This window comes from Mastomys coucha, unplaced genomic scaffold (assembly GCF_008632895.1).
Source record: "Mastomys coucha isolate ucsf_1 unplaced genomic scaffold, UCSF_Mcou_1 pScaffold22, whole genome shotgun sequence".
NCBI classification, from domain to species: Eukaryota; Metazoa; Chordata; class Mammalia; order Rodentia; family Muridae; genus Mastomys; species Mastomys coucha.
The window spans coordinates 94,195,747-94,217,224 of NW_022196905.1; the positions used below are offsets into that span (position 1 = coordinate 94,195,747).

General features: G+C 44.8%; 1 protein-coding gene across 8 annotated transcripts in view; it reads right to left on the minus strand.

Moving 5' to 3' along the window:
• Nucleotides 1-21,478, minus strand: part of Wdfy3 (WD repeat and FYVE domain containing 3) — a 247,489-nt gene that overhangs the window by 19,270 nt on the left and 206,741 nt on the right. For 6 of the 8 annotated variants that reach the window (XM_031337002.1, XM_031337004.1, XM_031337009.1 and 3 more), the window contains 12 exons: nucleotides 19,681-19,734; nucleotides 17,488-17,656; nucleotides 14,380-14,543; nucleotides 10,892-11,040; nucleotides 8,738-8,858; nucleotides 8,190-8,275; nucleotides 6,893-6,973; nucleotides 4,674-4,728; nucleotides 4,354-4,473; nucleotides 2,732-2,849; nucleotides 1,610-1,716; nucleotides 28-181 (listed from right to left, as the gene is read on the minus strand). In XM_031337002.1, coding sequence (XP_031192862.1) covers nucleotides 28-181; nucleotides 1,610-1,716; nucleotides 2,732-2,849; nucleotides 4,354-4,473; nucleotides 4,674-4,728; nucleotides 6,893-6,973; nucleotides 8,190-8,275; nucleotides 8,738-8,858; nucleotides 10,892-11,040; nucleotides 14,380-14,543; nucleotides 17,488-17,656; nucleotides 19,681-19,734 — 1,378 coding nt within the window. The remainder of the gene's footprint in view (nucleotides 1-27; nucleotides 182-1,609; nucleotides 1,717-2,731; nucleotides 2,850-4,353; nucleotides 4,474-4,673; nucleotides 4,729-6,892; nucleotides 6,974-8,189; nucleotides 8,276-8,737; nucleotides 8,859-10,891; nucleotides 11,041-14,379; nucleotides 14,544-17,487; nucleotides 17,657-19,680; nucleotides 19,735-21,478) is intronic. The other 2 variants (XM_031337006.1, XM_031337008.1) reach the window with 1 other exon arrangement.

The window sequence follows — 21,478 nt, forward strand, 5'->3', positions numbered from 1 at the left end:
TTCCTAAGAAGTCCCACTTCTACGTACCTAGATCAAAGTTGTTAGAATTGAACAGGAATTCCGGTAAGTAAAAAAATTCTGGGATAAGTTCTTTTACATCCGCCATGTTGTGTTTTGACGCGGAGTACCAGGCCTCACGGACACTGTGGAACATCCGGTCTGCCAGGTCAAAGTGGCCGCCCTGTGGGCAGGAGGAGGCACATCTCTATTAGGGAACCACTGAGACACAAAGTTTCTGTCAAGTTCAAGGACTTAAAAACCTCAAATACCTTTGGCTATATTCTGATTTCTTGCCATCCTACATTAAATAATCAAAACTTTACAATCTCTCTCTCTTTGGTGTATTCTTTACAAAGGATGCCTAGTGAGTCTCTTTTGTGGTCAAAGCAAAATTCAAATATGAAGATTGTAAAAATGCATTTAAAATATTAGTCTTCATGGAGACAGTTAAGATAAGGAGGAGATGAAAATTCTCCCACAGTTCAAAGAAGGCCCGAGGAAAGATTCTCATGTAAACCACATGTAACTAGCAAGACAAGCTTCCAGGTACGGATGACTGTCTGGCCAATTCTACCTTTTACACTAAGTTACAGAGTAACAGGTTTCCATGCAGGATTTGTCCACATTTGATTCTGGTTGATTCCCTGACTTCCCTGTCATGTTAATAGAAATTAACATGGTGTCCAAGTTTTCACAACCATGAGGGTGGAGTAGAAGGTTATGAGAGGTTAATGATTCAACAAGTCAGCGAGCTCCTTTACAAACGCAGCCCTGTAGACACGCCGGCCTCTAGCTCTCATCCCAACTGTGCTTTAGTGACCACAGAGAACCCGGAGCGTCTGCCTACGGACAGTCGCTACAGGAGAATGCCGGGGCTCCCCAGGCTGCCTGCTCTGCACTGGTGCTCACTTCATTCCTTGCTCAGGACTTTCTTACTTCCTAACTCCGCTCTGAGGAACCCTGCCTCTTGCTGTCCCCACCTCCCATACCAGGCATATGCCTGCATGGGCCTTGTGTAGGTTCCACTGTGAGTTCTGGTGTTTGCAGGACCCCAGGCCTCACTGAGTAGCCTCCCTCCTTTCCCACTCCCCTGTGTCTTCTGACACATTTGATCATGCTCTAAAAGCATTTCACGATTACTAAGAGTAAGTCACAATCACTCACTATACCAGTGTAGATCGATCTCCTGCAAGGACAAGAGAGAGCTTTGTCCCTATCCTCTGATGTCCTTCCGAACATCCCAAGCAGGGGTTCACCAAGCATTCACTGAACAGTGATAGACAATGTGGAGGGGTGACTGTAACCACAGACACAGCACAGTGGCTTTTAAAATAAAACACTTGTTGAATTCAACTATTTAAGACTGCACCCCCTCTCCCTGGTTGGAATACTTATACTTTAACTACGGGATCCTGAACTTATTCCCTCTAAATGAAGTCTAGTTTATTTATCAATGTAAACCTAACAGGATTTCAGTTCTGTTCCGAATGGCCAACTTGTCACCGGCAAGGCTTCAGTGTTCCTTAGAAAGTAACATTTTTGGAAAGACAATTATAAAGGAAAGCAGACTTAATTAGAATGGAAAACAAAAATTAAATTTGAGTCTTACCTGAAGCCTTAAGAATATCTGTGTGAAAGGCTCCATTCTTACAAGATACGAGGCCACGATCATTGCAGATGAATAGTGCGTGCCGTAGTGGTATGCTGGGGTCTCCCCTGCTCCAGACAGTTGGAGCATCATTTAAAAACAAAAGAGGAAACGAGAGAAGTAAGAGTGGTATTAACCAGCAGGTTTGGAGATGTTAGCAACTGTGACGGGGAGCCGGGACACCAAATGCAGCTTGCTAGTTGCAGGGACACTTTGACAGCACTACTCCACAGGGCCACTGCCGGAGGGCATATGGACAAGCAAACAGGTCTGCCACTGTCCTCTGGGCCTCCCCAGCACGTCTAACAGCAAGCTGTCTTCCACTGAAGCAGAATACTGACTTAGAAGTTACTTGTTTTTTATTAGGTTATGACTTTGTAATTAAATAGTTCTCTAAACTGCTGTCTACAAATGCAGTGCAATATACTGTATATTTTTCTTGGCAGATAAGGGTAGGGAGAGAAAGAAAATGGGCACATGCTTAAATTTAATAGACTTAAATTCAACAATGTTTTCCCTTTGCTTTATGTATGGGGGGAGCAATAGTCATTACATATAATACATTGTCCAGGCGGGAGGTGGTGGCGCATGCCTGATCCCAGCACTTGGGAGGCAGAGGCAGGTGGATTTCTGAGTTCGAGGCCAGCCTGGTCTACAGAGTGAGTTCCAGGACAGCCAGGGCTACACAGAGAAACCCTGTCTCAGAAAAACAAAACAAAACAAAACATTGTCTAGTTCACAAATATCATCACAAAAAATATTCATAATTTTAAATAAAGGGAATTCTAAAAGGTACCTAAATGAAATTAATGGAGACACAAGAAACGAATGTGTAGTTCTGGGACTAAGTATTGTTAGAGACCAAGGCAGAGAAGACAGCTTCCTGCCAGCATGCTGCAGACAGCTACAAACATCTTCTAGAGTCACCCACTGCAGGAGAACTGTTGAGTGTCTGCTAGATCACGCATGTGCAGGTGTGCACAGGGAACATCTCAGCACCCGGCAGACGTACCCATGGGTGTCAGGGTGCTAAACTGTTTACTTTTACTGAAACGGGAAGCCAAGGGAGAACACCCTCCTCACCATTGGGATCTTCCCAGTCCTTGTAGCGCTTCTTGTACTGGGCCAGCCGCTCATCCGTCTGTGCGCCCATCGGCTTAGCCAGGTTTCTGAATGTCTTAGGGTTAGTAAGGTCAACTTCCTGAAACACAAAACAACCCTCAATGCCGAGTCACCAGGCACCTCTCTCTTCCACAGCGCAGGCGCAGCGGCTGCAGGGGCAGTGACCCTACCAGTGGCATGGATAGAAGGAGGTGGACTTAGGGACAGTTTGTGGACTCCTTACCCACACCTTACATTCAAACACTGCGCTTAGTAAGTGGTACTGCTTGTCTTGGAAAGAGAGACTCCTAGGAGCTCAGTTATAGGAAGGGGGGGGGGAGACATCCGATGCTTCTAGTGCTGAGCAAGGACACAGCAGGACACCGTCAGGGCACCTTAGACACAAAGGCTCCCATTCAGCATTCTCTGCATCTCTCCTGTAACTGGAGGACGGAGTCTTTCTATGCCTCCACCTGCCCCCACCTAGTTCCTTCTAACTTTATTCTTGGGTACTTTCCTCATGTAGGTGGTTTACAGGTGAGATAAACAGAAACACTCACCCATCAGCTCATAACACTATCAAGTGACTTCCAAGCACAATGAATCTTTTTCAGTTTAACAGGGATTGTTTTAAAATCATATACTAGCTGACCTAATTCACATATTCAAAAGAAAACTAGAATTTACTACCTTAGGGTTCAAGGTAGAAATTTGAAATGCATGTCTGTGAGATGTTTAATATGTGTCCTTCTTATAGGACATCAAAGGTACAAACAATTGTGCCAAACACCCAGTGTCTTGGGCACAAGAAACTGATCCACACTAATCAATCTATCTCTGCTTGCTGCACTCATCTATGCAGATCCTGCAGGAGGAGTATGTCATCTAGACTAAACCTGACAACTGCTAAAATGGACGTGGCAGCCATTGCTCTAGGAGGCAGCTGTGAGAAGTGTCTGTGGTTAGGCTTAGCACCCACTAACAAGCAGGGTCAGAAAGCATGGCTGTGCCATGGAAGCAGTGTGCGGGGAACCAAGAGAACCTCGGCATAGCTCAGGCTGGGAGGGAAGAGGAAAATCAGAGCGCGCCCAGTGGCGGGGTGCTTGTGTGTGGATTAAATGACTCCTAATTCATGATTTGTGGATATTGCTATGGACTAGGGAGGCGGCGATAAACTGAAAGCTGGGACAATTCCAAGCAGGTGGGACCATGTAAGGAAAGCTACTGAGGGGCGTGGGATACGGGGGACCCCACTGAGGAAAACAGGTGTAACTCTGAGATCTGTGGAGAGGAGAGAAGAGAGCAGGGACCAGAAGGAAGCCTGGGGCAGTGATCTAGTGAGAGGCAGAGAGGCCCAAGTGATGGCTTGTAAGGCTGATGGAGGAGAAAACCAGGGTATTTATTTAGAAGGAGGCATGCCTTGGCCGTCTAGCCAGCAGCTAGATGGAAGCTGGAAGGAGCACCTCTTACAATGGCGTCACAGCTAGGGTTGCAATTATATGAGGAAGTGAGGGATCCTAATACACCCCCACACACAAAAATTCATTGTTTTGCATTTCCCAACACTTTAGAATTTTCCTATTTGGATGAACTTAGAGGTTTACCTCGGAGTCGTAGTCCGCGAGGATCCATGGGAAGACGGGGTACTGCATAAGGTCATTGTAGGATCTACCCGCCAGGGTGTTCAAATGCATCAAATACTGGAAGTTGCTGATTTCACCTCTCTTAGGAAAGATAGAAAAGACCCATCTTAGAGCAACAGATTATTTTATGTTTAAAACATTTTATATGCCAAAATGGACATTAAAAAAAAAAAGATTTCAATACATCAACTCCGTCCCCTCTATTCAAAAAGAGAACTGTTTCCTTTTGTGGACCGTGATGTGCAAGGAAAAGGCAGGTCCTCTGCGTACACTGCGCTCACCTCCCATCTCTGCGTCACAGACTTCTCTCCAACCAGAGTGCTGAGTAATCCAGACCTGTACAGAAGGAAACCAAGTGTGGGTTGCAGACCTGAGTGGCTTTACAACAGAGGCATCCCACCCAGTGCTACAAGCTCTCCTCAGCCCACAGACAGGATGTGCTAATGTCCTCAGCCCACAGACTGGATGTGCTAATGCGGGCCATGAAGTCACTTTAGAGGACTGTGATGAATGCTTTACAACAGAGGCATCCCACCCAGTGTCTACAAGCTCTCCTCAGCCCACAGACAGGATGTGCTAATGTCCTCAGCCCACAGACTGGATGTACTAATGCAGGCCATGAAGTCACTTTAGAGGACTGTGATGAGTGCTTTGAAACAGGAACTACCTGGACCAAAAGAAAATCCAGAAGGCATCACCTACAACAAGGGAGGCAGTTTTCTATGACCCGTGCTTCACTATTCCTGATTCAGTGGAGGTGCCCTGTGATGTAGCAGAGTGTATATAATACTGTTCACAATAAGTACAAGACCTGGACGAACCTGATCTAATCTGATGAGTTCTTACTATAGTTCCCATGCAAACAGATCCAAAGACACTTAGTAAAAGAATAGAAATATGCAATAATCTCCACATAGTAGGTACACAGCTCCTGAGGCAGCCCTTGAATAAGTTATTGACAATGAGAATTTTTGGCTGGGTAGCACAGCTGCTCAGTTCTTTTTTTTTTTTTTTCTTTTAGCTTTTTTGGTTTTCTTCAAGACAGGGTTTCTCTGTGTAGACCAGGCTGGCCTCGAACTCAGAAATTCACCCGCCTCTGCCTCCCAAGTGCTGGGATTAAAGGTGCGCCACCACTGCCCAGCTTACTCAGTTCTTTTAAAAAGGTATGTACTACATTTTGGACTGTGCACTTTGGCAGCATTATAAAATGCCATTTAAGGCTATCGTTACTGAGTATTGAAAGTTAGTCACTGGTCCAAGAGTCACTGGCTACCCCGTGATTGCCTGAAGGCACCTTGGTGGCACACACCAGGCTCAGTGCTACAGGAGCCATTCTCTGAGCCTAAAGTCTTTCAATTGAGCATGCACACATTGGGAACTATGTCTGGAGACTAGTTAGAACATTCCTCACTATTGTAAGACAGAGAAGAGAAACTTTTTCCCTCCCATATTTTTATTAACAACAAAAATGGCTGGAACTTTTTGGACCTATTTCTGAGGTTAACAAGTGCACATATTTAATTTTTTTTTTTTTTGCTATTGCTTAAAGAAAAATTTAAAGACAACATTTTATCAGTTTAATATATTTTCATGTGCACAGACTAGAAAAATACTCATTTATAAAAGGAAGAATCTCTATGAAGTTTTTCCATCTTCTGTGTGTGTGAGTTAAGTTAGCTTCTAGTCTCATAAACAGCTTCTTTCCAGGTGGCCCATTGCCACGTGACTGCAAACAATGGGGAGTGTATGGACCCTTGACGTGGCTGTGGCCCAGGGGGAACCTCCGAAGAACTACAAGGCAGCTACGAGGCTGCTGGGCTTGCAGCAGAGAGCGAGGGTTTAAACTTAAAGACCAGACAGTTGCAATAGCCTAGGTGTAATCAAGACCCCATTATAGAGTGCAGCCCTGTTACCTGAGGGCAAGAACTAAGGAAAAGTGGGCACAAGACAGGAGTAAGTCACTGACAACCAGTGCAGGTGGACTCTTAACAACATAAACAGTTATACAAAAGAAATCATTCTATACAATCTAAGATTTAAACAATTAATGCTGACAATCGGTATCTATTCAGACAAACAACTCAATCTACTAAGGGTAAGTTACACATGGAGAACTTCCAGTTGTATCGATTTGGTTTTGTAATATTGAGAGCCTTAGAACTTATGCAGCTCGTTTCACTATGGATTGTAATGAACAAAGAATTGCATTTTAGTGCTACAGGAGAAGCTCGAAAGGGTGGCATTAACAATAAAAATAAAAAGTGAAAGAGAGAGAATGATTTATATACATGGCAAACAGGAGTGCGTAAAGGTTAAGTTTCCAAAGAGGTTTTTTGAAGGAGAAAACTACTCAAATATAGCAGTAAAAGAATAAAAGCTTCTACTTCAAGAATTTAATCGCTTTCTATAGCAACAGATGAAAGGAAACCATAATTCTCTCTAGACAGAAGTCGTCTTACTTTCCCAGTGCCATCATTTTGACAAGCACCACAGTACCTACCCTTGTTCCACACTGGTGTTTGGTCTCTGCCCGGACACGGACTCTGAGCTGTCGGTGAGAGAGGGCACAACTGCCAGGAACCTAAACGAATTTAAATTACACATGAAGTCTCAGCAGGGACCTAATGCAGCCCAGAGAATGGCAATTCTTAGAGCTTTGCTGCAGCTGAGCCTCCCATTAGCTAGGAAATGGCAGCCAGAGACACATAATCAGGATGCTGACTCCATATTGACATAGTTGATTCTACTTATTTTATTGTTGGTAGTCTGTTGCTCTGCCTAATTTACAAGTTAAGTCTTGTCATGGATGTACCTACAGGCTACAAAGAAGTATTTCTAGGACTTAGTACTACCTGCAGGTCTCCAAGGACCATCTGACAGGTGTCCACCATGTAAAAGGAGACAGGTGGCATTTTACTGCAATGACATGCAGCGCTCACCATGTGTATTAGCTACTCCTCCTGGACATAACTTGGACACAGACCTGATAGGAGAAGGATTGCTGGGAGACCCCAGCGTCCTTCGTGCCCTGAGGCCTCCGTCTTTTCTGACTCACATGTGACCAACCACCAGAAGCATGCCCTCCGCTGGTTCTCTTCACCACTGAGAAGACATGCTTGGAACTGAGCAGTCATCCTTAGTGGCTGCGCTGTGTTTTCAACTGAAGGCATTCAACTTGCCCTCTAGGGCAATGAAGACTCTCAAATGGATACTGTTTCTATGGGAACTCAGCGCTGGAGTCCCACAGCAAGGGAAAGAGAAAGGGGGAACATTTTGAAGCGGAAACGTTACTTTTTAATTTTCATTTGTTGTTATTGTGTATGTGTACATACACATGTGTGCAGAGCCTAGAGGGAACCCTGTGGAGCAGCTTCTCTCCTACACACTCTGTAGGCCCTGCCGATTGAGCTATCACTGGACTTTGGTACCAAAGGCCTTTATCACTGAGCCATCTAGAGCCCACCAAAGCACTATTCTTTTTCTAAACTTTTGTTTGTTTGTTTACCTTTGTAAGGTGAGACAGTTTTGTTCTCTTAGACTTTGTTATGAAATAGCTTTGGGTAGTTCTCACTCTAAGTTACCAGAAGAGAGAGATGCTATTTAATCAAGGAGTTGGCATCGTTCTGAAAGTTAGTTAGAGGAATCATATTTTAAGAGTGTGGGAAATGAAAGGAATATGTCTGCAGAGACGGCTCCTCCCTGGTCTGGGTTTCAAGCACCTAGCTAAACAGGCTGCAATGGTCCCCTCACCCCCACCTCCCCCACAGCAGACATAAGGAACTCCTCGTGAACAAGACCTTTGGTAGACTTTATTCCGAATCCCCTTTTGAAAAGCCAGGAGGTAATTCCGTCCATCTCCAGAGAAAACTTCAACAGCGATAGGCTGAAATGGTTAGAGAAAGACAAGTGATGAAAGAGATCGTAAGACACACGCTAACTTTTTCACTGTGGATTTCTACAATGTTGAATTTCTTGACTGGAGAATACTCTGACTCATGGATTCTCTCTCTATTAAGGCATGTTATTCTGCTCAAAATTAAAGAAATCTTTAAAAATGGAATGATAAGTAGTAATTAAAAATTATGCTCTTGAAATGATGAGGATTTAAATTTCTATAAGAAGAGACAAAGGTGCACTTGAATTGGAGAACAAGGAGTTCGCACAGAAGGGAGCCGCAGAGTTCAGACCGTGAGTTGGAAAACACAAAAGCATTCTAAGCTGCTATTGCATCCTGGGATCTGAGGCAGCAATGTGCATGCTGCAGTTTTCACAACACTGGTCCATTTAAAAATTATATTTTTGGAACAAACAGAGGGGTGAAGTGTTGAGTGTGCCACTCACGTACCTGGAGGAGGTACCTCCTTTTATGGACCTCCTTGATGTCCTCATAGGCAAAGATGCTGCATGTTCTCTTGAGCTGGCTGGGGCCTTGCCGGGCACCTCGAGGGATAATCGGTTCGTGCATGCTGTGAGGAGCCAAGAGGAAAAGGAAGCACACACACAAAACCACAGCAGTGGATCAACTCACTGGTCAACAAAGGAGATGCCATTTGCAATAGAAAACTAGGCGGCCAGACAATAGGTCAGAGGTTTCAGTTAAAATTGAGATAATAATCTATCAGTTCCTGGTGAATAGGGAACCCCTCTGAAGATTACCATTAAAAAGATTACCATTTCTCTTGTTAGGACCAGCCTTTCTATCTCTCAGTTAGCACAGAGTGTAGGCCAAGAACATACTTAGGGATCCCTAAAAATATTTTACTTCTTTCCAAATCAGAATAGAAGGAAATGATCTACAATATTTTGATATGGTCCTATCTTTATATTAACAAAACACAGTTGTATTTTTCAAGAACCACAAAACATGATTAAAAAGTTTTTCAGAAGTTATACAGAAGAATGTCTCATGGAAGTCATCACGTGGCCGTGACTGGTGAAGAGAGGGATTATTTGCAGTGTCCCCTAGGAGTGAACCAGAGACCATGTCTCATTAGCAGAGTTAGGTGTTCAGCTAAAGCTAAGAGGAGACAAGCTCACGTGTGCCTTCAGACCACAGAGCTGATCTGTTACCCACCATTCTCCCAGGACTGAGAAGCAAAGGAGAGGGAACAGAACTCAGTTGGTGCACACGTGTGGGCTTCAGCACAATAGCTGTTCTTTCGTTAAGAGCATTGCTCCTGAATGTCTTCCTATAGCTGTGTGCACGTCTAGGTGTGTATAGCTATGTCTGTGTATGCACAAGTGTGTGCTGGAGCAGATGCAAGTGGAGAGTGCCAGGTGTCCTATTCTGTCACTCTCTGCCTCGTTCCTTTGCAACAATGTCTCTTATTGAGCCTGGAACATGGTGAGTAGCCACTAACCCTAGCAATTCCCCTATCTCAGTTCCACAGCCCTGGGATAACAGTTGCCTATGTGGCCATGTGTGGTGGTTTGAATATGTTTGGCCCAAGGAGTGGCACTATTAGGAGGTGTGGCCTTTGAGACCCTTCTCCTAGCTGTCTGGACGAGACAGTCTTCCTCCTGCTTGCCTTGGTTCAAGATGCAGAACTTTCAGCTACTTCTCTAGCATCATGTCTGCCTGGATGGTGCCATGCTTCCTGCCAAGATGATAATGGACTGAACCTTTGAAACTGTAAGCCAGCTCCAATTAAAAGTTTGCCTTTATAAGAGTAGCTTGGGTCATGGCATCTCTTCACAGCAGAAAAACCCTGAGACACCAGCCTGGTGGTTTTTTTTTTTTTTTGGAGGGGTGTGTACTGGGATCAGAATGCAGGCTCTCATGACTGTATAGTGAGCACCTTTATCCTCTAGCCACCTCTCCAGCCTCTGTAGCGATGATTTCAAAAGTGATGTTGCAAATTTAGAATGAACATTTAAGTGTATGCTGCTAAGTTGTTTTTATTAACTTGCCACAGCTAGAATCAATTGTGAAAACATGTCCGTAAGATCAGTCCTTGGGCATAACTGTGGATTATTTTCATGACTAATAATTGGTGTCAGGGGCCGGTTCACTGTGGGCAGTGCCATCCCCTAGGCAGGTTGCAGGCTGTATAGTAAAGCTAGCTGAGTGAGGAGCCAATAAGCAGCACTCCTCTAATTCCTGACTTCTCTCAATGAGGGGTTTTGACAGGGAGAAGAGAAGGCAAATTAACCCTTTCCTCCCTAAGCTGCTTTCTGAGTATGCTGTTTATCACAGCAAGAGAGTAAACCAAGGTTGGAGAGATGGCTCAGTGGCTAAGAGCACTGACTGTTCTTCCAAAGGTCCTGAGTTCAAATCCCAGCAACCACATGGTGGCTCACAACTACCTGTAATGGGATCTGATGCTCTCTTCTGATGTGTCTGAAGACAGCTACAGTAAACTTACTTATAATAAATAAATAAATCTTTAAAAAAAGAGAGAGAGAGAGTAAACCAACTAAATAGTAGGTTAACAATGCAAGCACATGTGCTATCCTCCAGAGGCAGCTTCCCTTGGTGTCTCCTCACGCGCGCACTTACTTTGGAGGTAAGGTTTCAATGTCTCTTATTTCTCTGGTTGCAGTCATGGTAAATCCATCAATCACATAGAAATGCTCTTTACCAAAGAGGAGTAGCCCCTCACTGGTATCCAGGCCTTGGACTCGAGCACAGCGGTACATGTGTTGAATCTACAAAGAAAGTCACAAATATTTCTTCTTGTAATTTCAAAAGGGGTTGGATAATTTCTCCCTTTTGTTACTGTTACAGTAAGCCTGAGGCTAAGCATGTTAAACCTGAGTTCATGTTCTGCCTGTAGTTGTTTTCAGTAATGGAAGACAAGCATTCACTCACATCATCCACTGTGGCCTGCACCCTACCCAGGACTCCATGTCCTGTGCCGAGCAAGTTAGCTGAGGCCCCTGTTCTCATGGCGTGCACAGCCTGGTAGAGCAGAGGTCTGAGGCATGCAAAGAGAAAGATTAGGATAGACAAGATGACACACTGCACGTGTTCTGCAGGAATGGGAGCCCCAGGAAGCTCCAAGCTCTGTGGCTGCAGCCTCTGCAGATGTGGTTGAGGGCCTCAGTGTCTCTAACATACACCGTGGGCTTGTTGTGGGCTCAGGTGAGATAAAGCATATAACAACCACATTAGACTTGTTGGCTGATGTCCCTTCCAGAGGTCATTATCCTTTCTGCATGATCCTCCCAGGGGCCACAGGGTGGAATGTGTCCTTCACTCCCCACCCAGCCCCTGACTCCTGTGTGAGCCCAGGTTACTGAATCTCTCAATGTGAGTATTGTTTTCTTTTCAAAAGGTTAATTCTTCGTAAACATTCCTCTTGTCCGACCCATTTCAACACAAGTCAAAAGGGGAAAAATCAGCGACTAAATCAGAGCCAAACCAATATCAAGTGATGTCACTTGAATCTAGTTCCCGCAGCATTTCACATGTAAGTGACCACAGGGAGAATGTGCTCATGAGAACGAAAATTTGAGAAGGGAACAGAGAATATCAAGCTGGCTACTGGAGCCTGGGGGGACAGGAACAGAAAGGGAAGACAGTTTCCCAAAGGACGTGAAGTTTCATGTGGAGTGGAGGTGGGGGTCAGTGACTGCCTTTTGTAAACGATCAGTGAGCGATGGGCATCTCTGTTAGCTTGACTGAATCTCTGAATCTTTTTTTTTTTTTTTGGTTTTTCGAGACAAGGTTTTTCTGTATAGCCCTGGCTGTCCTGGAACTCACTCTGTAAACCAGGCTGGCTTCGAACTCAGAAATCCGCCTGCCTCTGCCTCCCAAGTGCTGGGATTAAAGGCGTGCGCCACCACTGCCCGGCTTGACTGAATCTTTCTATGCATAGATGAGAATACTACATTGTATCCTAAAGATGTATACTACTTGTCAGTTGGAAATAAAATTTAAAGATAAAAGCCTGAATATATTTTCTCAAATATCTAGGTATTAAGTCAATTTCACTGTACATATGAATCATTTCAATAAAAGAGCGGGCTGTTTGTAGGGAGGTCCACACACTAAAATTTATTTTACTTTAACTTTTGAAGCATGGTTTTTTCATGTGTGCCAGGCTGGCCTCAAACTCCCTAGGTACTCAAGAATGACCCTCCTGCTGTACCTCCTGCTAAGAGGACAGTCTTGTACTGCTTGACCGCATTTAATCAGGGCTGGGATTTGAACCCAGGACTTCCTGTATGCGAGGCAAAGACTCTATCAAATGAGCTACATCCCAAGGCTCCATGAATTGACACCTGTTCTACCATCAAGCTCTGCCCTCAGCCTCTTCACTTACTTTAAAATAACTGCTGTAATGTAAATGGGGGGAGCGGGGATGGGAGGTGGGAACAGGTAGACTGACTTCATAGGCACATAGGCTTTCTGAGTGTTCAGATGCTATTAACACAGTGTGAGAGCAGTGTCAGCTGGGGATGCTCAACATTCCCGGGCCACAGAGCCTCCCTTTCAAGCTATTTTCTGGATGGATGAACTTTCATAGTTACATGTTCTTTCCTTTTTTTTTTCTTTTTATAATTTCATTCAAAATAACTCAGTACACATCTCCAAACAGCATTGTTTTAATTATACACTGGCTTCTTATTACAACTTCTTGAGGTAGGATAGATCTCAAGTGCTAATACCACAGGCACAAGTAAGCACAGCCTCTTGAGATGGGTGATATTCAAATTCGTGACACAGTAACCAACTTACCTGCCTTCCCTCCTGTAGCTAACTACCCCGCCACGGTCTGGGCATCTATTGTAGGTCTGGGTTGTTTGACTGCAAGCACACCATCCAGAGGAAAGGGGGCTCGGGAACAAACAGTCACAACAGGCCAACATCCTAAGATCCCTACTGAGCAGGCCTCGATCCCTACTGAGCAGGCCTCGAGCACTGAGGGAGGGCATCTAAGCAAGGCTGAGTAGGAAGGGACAAAGCCCTAAGGGGAGGGGCTACAGACTTCAAGACTGATGGACGCAGCAGTCACTAGCCTAGAGGTCTCACCAGTTCAGGGACACTGCGGGGGGAGTTGTCAGAAGAAACAGCATGAGCAACGTTCAGAGCTAAAACCATGGTGGGTGCAATGAGGGCCAGCATGGAAGCCGCTGAAGGTGCTCAGGCTTCGAGGTGGGCAGAGCAGGCAGGCATGGAAGACAGCTTCCTGTGAGTGAGTGGGAACAGGATTAAATATGAGCTGGAGGTGAGCGCCTGAGTCAGCTGGAGTTTGTGGAGATATAGAAGGAAAGAGCACTTGGCTGAGACAGCTGGATGGCTAGTCCCCACAGACCTGATCAGGATCCTAAAGGGAGGTGTTGTCTAACAACAGGCACAGAGCAGAGTGAACTAACAGTTAGTTGGGAACTCCACTTCTGATGAAACTTTGCACTGTTGAGTGCAAACAGGACAAAACCCCTTGCTTAGTGGGGTCTCTTGTGCCTTGTCTTAGGATGCTAAGCACACTCCCTCTAATCCTCCTCCTCCACCATGACTTAGAGTGCTAAACACACTCTGTCCTCCCCTTCCTCCTCCACCATAACTTAAGAGTGCTAAACACACTCTGTCCTCCCCTCTCTCTTCCACTTTGTCTTAGGATGTTAAACTCACTGTGTCCTCCCCTCCCTTCTCCACCTTGTCGTAGGATGCTAAACTCACTGTCCTCCCCTCCCTCCTCCACTTTGTCTTAGGATGCTAAACTCACTGTCCTCCCCTCCCTCCTCCACTTCGACTTAGGATGTTAAACTCACTCTGTCCTCCCCTCCCTTCTCCACCTTGTCTTAGGATGCTAAACTCACTGTCCTTCCCTCCCTCCTCCACCTTGTCTTAGGATGCTAAATTCAATGCTGAACCCACTCTGTCCTCCCCTCCCTCTTCCACCTTGTCTTAGGATATTAAACTCACTGTGTCCTCCCCTCCCTTCTCCACCTTGTCTTAGGATGCTAAACTCACCCTGTCTTCCCCTCCCTCCTCCACCTTCTCTTGGGATGCTAAGCACACTTCTTCCTCAGAAGCCATACCTTCTCTCCCTCCTCCAGCAGGCGCAACAAGGTGGCGTTGTCTGTTTTCTCCTCCTCCTCTATGGAACCACTCTCAGCAATCTGGTCTTGCAGCTGCTCCTGGGTCTCCTCATCTCCTCCATCAGGTGCTGACCGCGAGCGCTTCAGGGGAGGCTTCACGAGGCCTAGAATATAGAGAACAGTGGAGCTACGTGAGGACAGCTTAGTTTCAGAGTTGGCTACATTGTGGGTGGCCTCTGAAGGCCCAAAGCTTTGGACTTCAGTCTGGTGCCAGGGGAAGGGGTGGAATTTTTAGAGTGGTGCCTAATGGGAAGAACTAGGTCATCAGGAGATAACACCTTTCAAGGGAACACTTAGGGGATGTTCCCTTGAAGGGAACATTTAGACCCAGCCTATTCCTATCTGCTTTGTGGCTGCCATGAAGTAAGCAGCCTTGCTTCCCCATGTCGCTCGCACCTGCCGGAGACCTCTATTCTCTGAGTTTACTTGTCCTGTACCATCCCAGCAGCACAGGGCTTATTCGCACATGGTCCTGACCGTACTTTTCCTGTCAGAGAACTCTGGAGAGCACAGTTGGGTGGCAGTGGTCAGGGTCAGTGGTGAAGGCTTGGGAATTAAGCACCACAGGATCCTGAGACATTATTTGCCTTTTGTGAACCACAGTTCTCCCCACTATAAAAGTGGATTGGGATGAGGGTTCTATCTACCTCAGGTTTGTTGGGGGGCAAACTGCAGAAGTGACTGTGCAGGGAACTTACACGATGGCAGTAGAGTGCTGAGCAGTTAGTGGCAAGGACGTGTTGTTTATAGGTAAGCAGCATCTGGGAGGAGCTGCTAATTGAGGAGTCTCTGTCACACACACACACACACACACACACACACACACACACACGACTGCACATGACGTGTGCATTATAACTCACTTGGAGGGCCAAGCCTCATTCAAAGAAGCAATATGATTCTTCATGCATGAATGAAATCAGTCAAACAGTGGGTCATAGGGAACAGGAACAGAACTCTTTTTAATAACACAGATCATTAATTTGTAGATTAAGAAAACACTTTACTGCCCGTCCTTTGATAACTTCGTAAAAAATCGCAATAGAAGAAATAAAAACCAGTGAGATCTTAAAATCTTAGACATTCTTTAAAAATGTACTAGAAAACACACAAGTGCCTTCAGTCCCTTAGCTGCACCATCAAACGCGACACTGTACTAGCTACCAACACTCTGCCAGCTCCTATCTACCAAACTTGAGTGACCAGAGGCTCTGGCTTGCTTGGAGAAGACAGGACCGAGGATGAGCAATGGGGAAAGACAAAGAACACCTACAGAGGAATGGCTGCTGGCTGCATCTCTCTCAGAGTCAGGAGCCACAACCTCCAACTGAGATTCGTGATTTGAGTGATGTGGATTGATTAGAAAAAAAAACAAAAATCAAGCTTGAGAACTTAAATGTCAACAACCCCAGCCCAGGTCACCTGAGTAACTATGGGCTAAACTTGGCTTATTTGTGGGAACCATGGCTTTAGCTCTCTCCGTAGCCTCACTGGTGAGGCCTCTGCTCACCTGCAATGACTGATTCTAAGAGTGTGTCAGATCTGTTCTGGAATGTTCAGCTGGGGTGGTCGTGCTAGAGAACCATGTGCTTTCACGGGAGCAGGGGGTGGTACTATTACCTGGAGCGATCTGTATTTACTCCACTGATGTGAAGCTTAGTTTTCTTTCTCTTTAAATTAATCTTATGTGTTTTGTCTGCATGCCTGTCTGTACATCATGTGTGCTCGATGCCCACAGGGGCAGAAGAGAGCACTGGATCCCCTACATGTGCAGTTACAGATGCCTGTGAGTCACTGTGTGGGTTCTAGAAATTAAACCTCTGGAAGAGCAGCAAAGCCTTAACCAATCAGCCATCTCTCCCACCCTGAAGCACAGTTTTAATTTACTGACAACTTTAATACTAAATTTTAATCTACTGGCTTTTAATTTTAAAAACTTTTAATTGAAAGTTCTTAATTTACATTTCAGGGCTTAGTTTTGGAAAATGAAAGCACCTCTGAGTTTGCAGCTATTCAGACTCTTTAAGAAAGTGGGAAGCAAAGGGTTAATTGATATGTTTAGCACAGATTGGGTCTTCTTTTTGTGCCAGGACCACAGCAGCAGAATCAGGGGAAGAAAAGGAGCCTGCGGCTAGGGAGAGAGCAGGTGGTGAACTGGCTGACAGCACATGCGTACGCTGAATGTAATCCTGGCACTCGTGTGGCTGAGACAGGAGCATTCTTGGGACTTGCTGGCCACTCAGCCTAGCAGAATCAGTAAGCTGCAGGCCAGTGAGAGATGGCACGGAACAAAGCAATGACCTTAAGCTTCCACATGAACGCACACACATGTGTGTACCCATGCCCACACATGTGCACAGACACATGTCACACAAAATAAATACTCTCTGCCTTTGGGAAAGCTTACATACTTAAAAGAGACATCCATCAGTGAGAAAGAAACCAACTGCACCTTGTACAAGAGAGAAAAGCAAAGCTCCACCCGTAGGCAAGAGCCAGACAGGGCTGGAGGTGGGTGCTTCAGGACAGGACTTGTTAGGTCCAGCTCCCACACACACGTGCAGGAACGGGCAGCAGCAGCATCGAGCAGGTGGCCTCTAGTTAGGCCCATCCCAGAAGGCTAAATCTGAGATCACTTCTTGCAGTTACAAAAAGACTGCTATTTTTTTACTACTGGCCAACACACATTGATGATAAATCTAATAATTGTTTTAATTTTGTAATTATCTTGTTAGTTGCTTACAATCAGGTTTCACTGAGTGTTCTGCTAAATAAAAAAAAAAAAAACAAAAACAAAAACAAAAAAACAACCAACCAAACCCCAAACCTATTGAGCCAACGACTGTTAGACTGACATATTCATCTGTAGGGAAGAAAGAGATGGTTTCTTTATTTTCATTCATAAATCAATCTTTAAGTTGTGATGGTCAAGTATATAAACATGTTTATAGTTGGCCCTCCTGTTTGCAAATGCTTATATTTGTTATGGTGTCACATGGAAGGAATGCTCCAAAATGTTTTCAAATCAGAATCCAAGAGGAGGCTGACCTTTGACCTTGGCAATGGTGTCCTCCCCATGCTCTGGTTCTTGCTGGGTGGCTTCGCCTTCCGAGCTCTCTACGATTGCATCCTGAACAATGGCTGGGTTACCAGAGGCCAGGCGTAGGTAGTACTCTTTACTGTCATAGCTTATAGCTCTTCGGTACCGAGCAGGTTTCTAAGAAATAACAAGAAGAGAACACAACTCGTTATTCCCAACAACAACAATACAAGCTTGTCAATATTTCTTTGTGTTCCTATTGTTTAGGGGCTTTTCACAGACTAGATGAATATACACTAAGTACAGAGACTTTCAGGTTATGTTGCTCCATTAAAAAAAAAACTCCATAGTTTCTAAAATAACATGTATTGAACTGTATTAGCAGTTCTGTTCTTCCCAAAGAGAGACCATGTTTAACCAAATAACACTTGGGAACTGGTGAAGTTCCCTGTCTGCTATGGCTACCTTCTCTATCTTCTGAGGTGGCAGAGGAGAGCATGCCAGCCCTGAGGGGCAGTGGGCTGCCACAGCCCTGTCCAGTCTGAAGGACACTTGTTCTCTTGGGACAAGCTCAAGTGTTTATGTTGAGAGTATGCAGAAAGAGGGTTAGAACTGGCCTGCACTCTGAGTGGTCCTGGGTCTTACAGGACTCTGCCGTTTCACCTTCCACCTCTGCATCCTGACTCTGAACTGAAGACAGATTCAACACTAGATAGCACTCTCTGGCTGGCCTACAAGATGAGCCGTACCTCCCTTCTGCATCATTGTCTGGTACTGCCTGGTAACATAACTAAAGGGTAAGAACAGGCATAATTTAATCCTGATGAAAAAATAAATACCTAGATATATATAAAAAAAGATTTAATGGTCTGGACACAATAGAACATTTCTTTCACAGAATGCTCTTTATTCTAAAATGAGTTTTCTACTTGACCTAAACTTGTTTTCCTTCCTAAAACCATATATAGGGAGAAAGTCATGGCTCAAAATTCCCAAAAATGTATTTAAATGCAGACTGCTAAGATAAGGATTAGATTCAGGCTTTGGATCAAAGGTTCAAAAAACTGAGGACTCTGAAACCTGGCTTTGGCTTCCTCTTTAGACAGTGTTTCATTTCTCCTTTGGTACAAGTGAGAATATGTAGTCTTTTAAAAATACTTTTTTTTTTTCACATTCTTAAAACTGATTCTCAGATGAAAAAAAAAAAACTGATTCTCAGCTAGAATGGAAACAAGTGTCTGTGTGGATGGGATATTCAAGATGAAAACATTGGGCAGATGCCCTGGAAAGAGATATGCAACTGAGGCTGCGACAGCCTTCTCAATGTCGGGGAACCGACAACAGGAAGCAAACTGAGGAGGTCTGCCTGTGAGTGGAGATGGAGACATGGAGGCACTGCGGAGCACAAGTGTCCGGGAATCTCCCCGGAGTGGGGAGTTCATCTCATGGGCACACACCCTAACAAGGAGAGTGCAGTGTGCTCTTTAAATGAATAAAAAACTTAGTACCTTTATGGTTGTCCTCTATGAGGTAAAATGATCATAGTCAACTCAAAATTGCTTATACTTTATTAAACAGAAGCGAAGATTTAGCAGTCTGCAAGGAACAGGAGGCTGGACAGTAAACCAGAGTATCACCCGCCCAAACTGCTACCATTATAAGATGATGGCATGGTTAGTGATGGGCAGGATAATGGATTAACAGATGTATGTTGATGCATTTTTGTATCTATAGTGAAAGTTCTGGATCTTTCTGGGAAACTGAAACAACGAAAAATGTACACCAATTAAAACTATACTTCAAAAAGTGATCATACAATTCGTTTTTAGATTAATTTCTTCTGACTGGAAAGCAGTTTAGGAGAGTCTCACACTCTCAGCATTTGAAATAACTGCATCATGTTTTAAAAAGTTGAGGGTCGCAGGCTGCCCATTACTAACATGCCCATGACTGGTTAGTTACGCGTGAGGCAGCGCATGGTGTGAAAGGGGGGCCCAGCCTGTTAGTAAGCAGTGTGTCCCCCGGGAACAGCCACAGCTGTGGAAGGGGAGCTGTCTCAGCATGGCGACACCAGGTTTTCCATCCCAGGGGCTCACAGAGAGTGAGCGAGCCTTTAGAGTTAGTCTGTCTACCGTCTACCGTGCACTAAGAACAAAGCTATGGGTAGTCTGCATTCTGGGGTGGGGCCCTTAGTGTTTTACCTTCTGAGCAATGGCATCATCGGGAGGCTCGGGTGGTTTACTTGGGATCTCAGACTGAAAACAGGGTATTAAGTAAAGACACATAAGGGAAAAAAAATACAACGATCACAAAACCAAAATTTCCTTGAAAGACCATAAGAAATACAGAAAATCTACTCAAACGTAAAAGGAATTAACAAAATTAACCAGCTATTTATACAAGCCCTGAGGATGAGTGGCTACTTCCTCCATGACGGAAGATCAGTGTTTTAAGTAAAATTTAAATACACCGAAAGTTTCAGTGCCCTGAATAGACAGACTTAAACATCCCAAAGCAATGGCAGCACAGCCCTTATGGATGACTTTACAGGAGCTTTCAAAAGGAAAAACCAAAACACAAAAGCTAGCAACAGAATCTCATGCTAGCCAGTGTCTCCACAGCTCGTCCCCCTGCGGACCCCCAAATCCATGTTGTAACAACTCACGAGGGTTAAGCTGTCATCTGCAATACCTCCTGGCACATGAAAACAGGGCAGACTGGTTGACACCCACCCTGCCACAGAAGCAAGCTCCTGAACAGTCCCTTACAGAGAGCGGCTGGGAAGAGTCACCAGGGGAAGGCGGATGGGCTCGGCAGCCTTCAAAAGAAATAGGCAATTGCCTGACTGACAGAGGGCACTTCTGCTGAGCCCTGGCACAGGAGACAGCCAGCAGGCCTTCCGAGGCACTTTCCTCTCTGAGAGTGACTTTGTGACCTTGTTCTGGAGTGAACACTTCCTATCATGTTTCCTTCCCTAGGCAGAACAGACCCTGGGTAGTAACACTTTTTTTTTTTTCCCTGAGAGTAACTTATTTTTAAACACTTGGTTTACTCAGTTTCAATGAATCTTGAGCTTTAAAAGAAAATAAGCAAGTGTCTCAAACCAGAGAATCCCTGCAAAGTTCCTACCAGGGGAGGTCTGGGTACAAAAGTAGCAGTGTTTGTTATCTGTCTTAGGAGGGTCAGGGGCACATATATGGAGGTCATTTGTCAAAATTCACTGAACAGAGCACAATGTAAGTAAAAGCTTTCTGGGTTCAATCCCTGAGAAAAGGTTTTGTTTTTGATACAGGCTCTCATTATACAGTCCTGACTGGAAAATCACTATGTTGACCACATTGGCCCCCAAACCAAGAAAATCCTCAGGCCTCTGCTCCTCAAATCCTGGATGGGTTGAGCTGCCATACCCAGAAGTAAGTAAAACCACTTAATCTGATCTTAAAATTCAGCACTGAGAAAGAAAGAAGGGGGTTAGATGTGCAGCTCAGTGGTACAGTGTAAGGTCCTCGGCTCAATCCTACTTAAGATTTATGATTTCAATGAATATATGGTTTACCCCAACAGGAAAAGTTATAATATACTAAATTCAATTTTTAAAAATTGTTTATTTTATGTATGCAAGTACACTGTAGCTGTCTTCAGACGCATTAGAAGAAGGCGTCAGACCCCATTATAGATGGTTGTGAGCCACCATGTGGTTGCTGGGAACTGAACTCAGGACCTCTAGAAGAGCAGCAGTCAGTGTTCTTAACCACTGAGCCATGTCTCCAGTCCTCTGAACCAAAATTAATAATAAACAGAAGTGTTCTTAACATTTTTCTATATTGAGATTGATAAAACAAGATGAATAAAACCCTATAGGATAGCTATGTGATAAACACAAGAGCATGAGTTCTGAGTTTTGCTGCATGGTTTACAATAAAGCCCCAGGCAGAGGGTGGGCAGTGCACATCATACACACGTGTACAAGTGACAGGGTGGTCACCTGCTATCAACCAG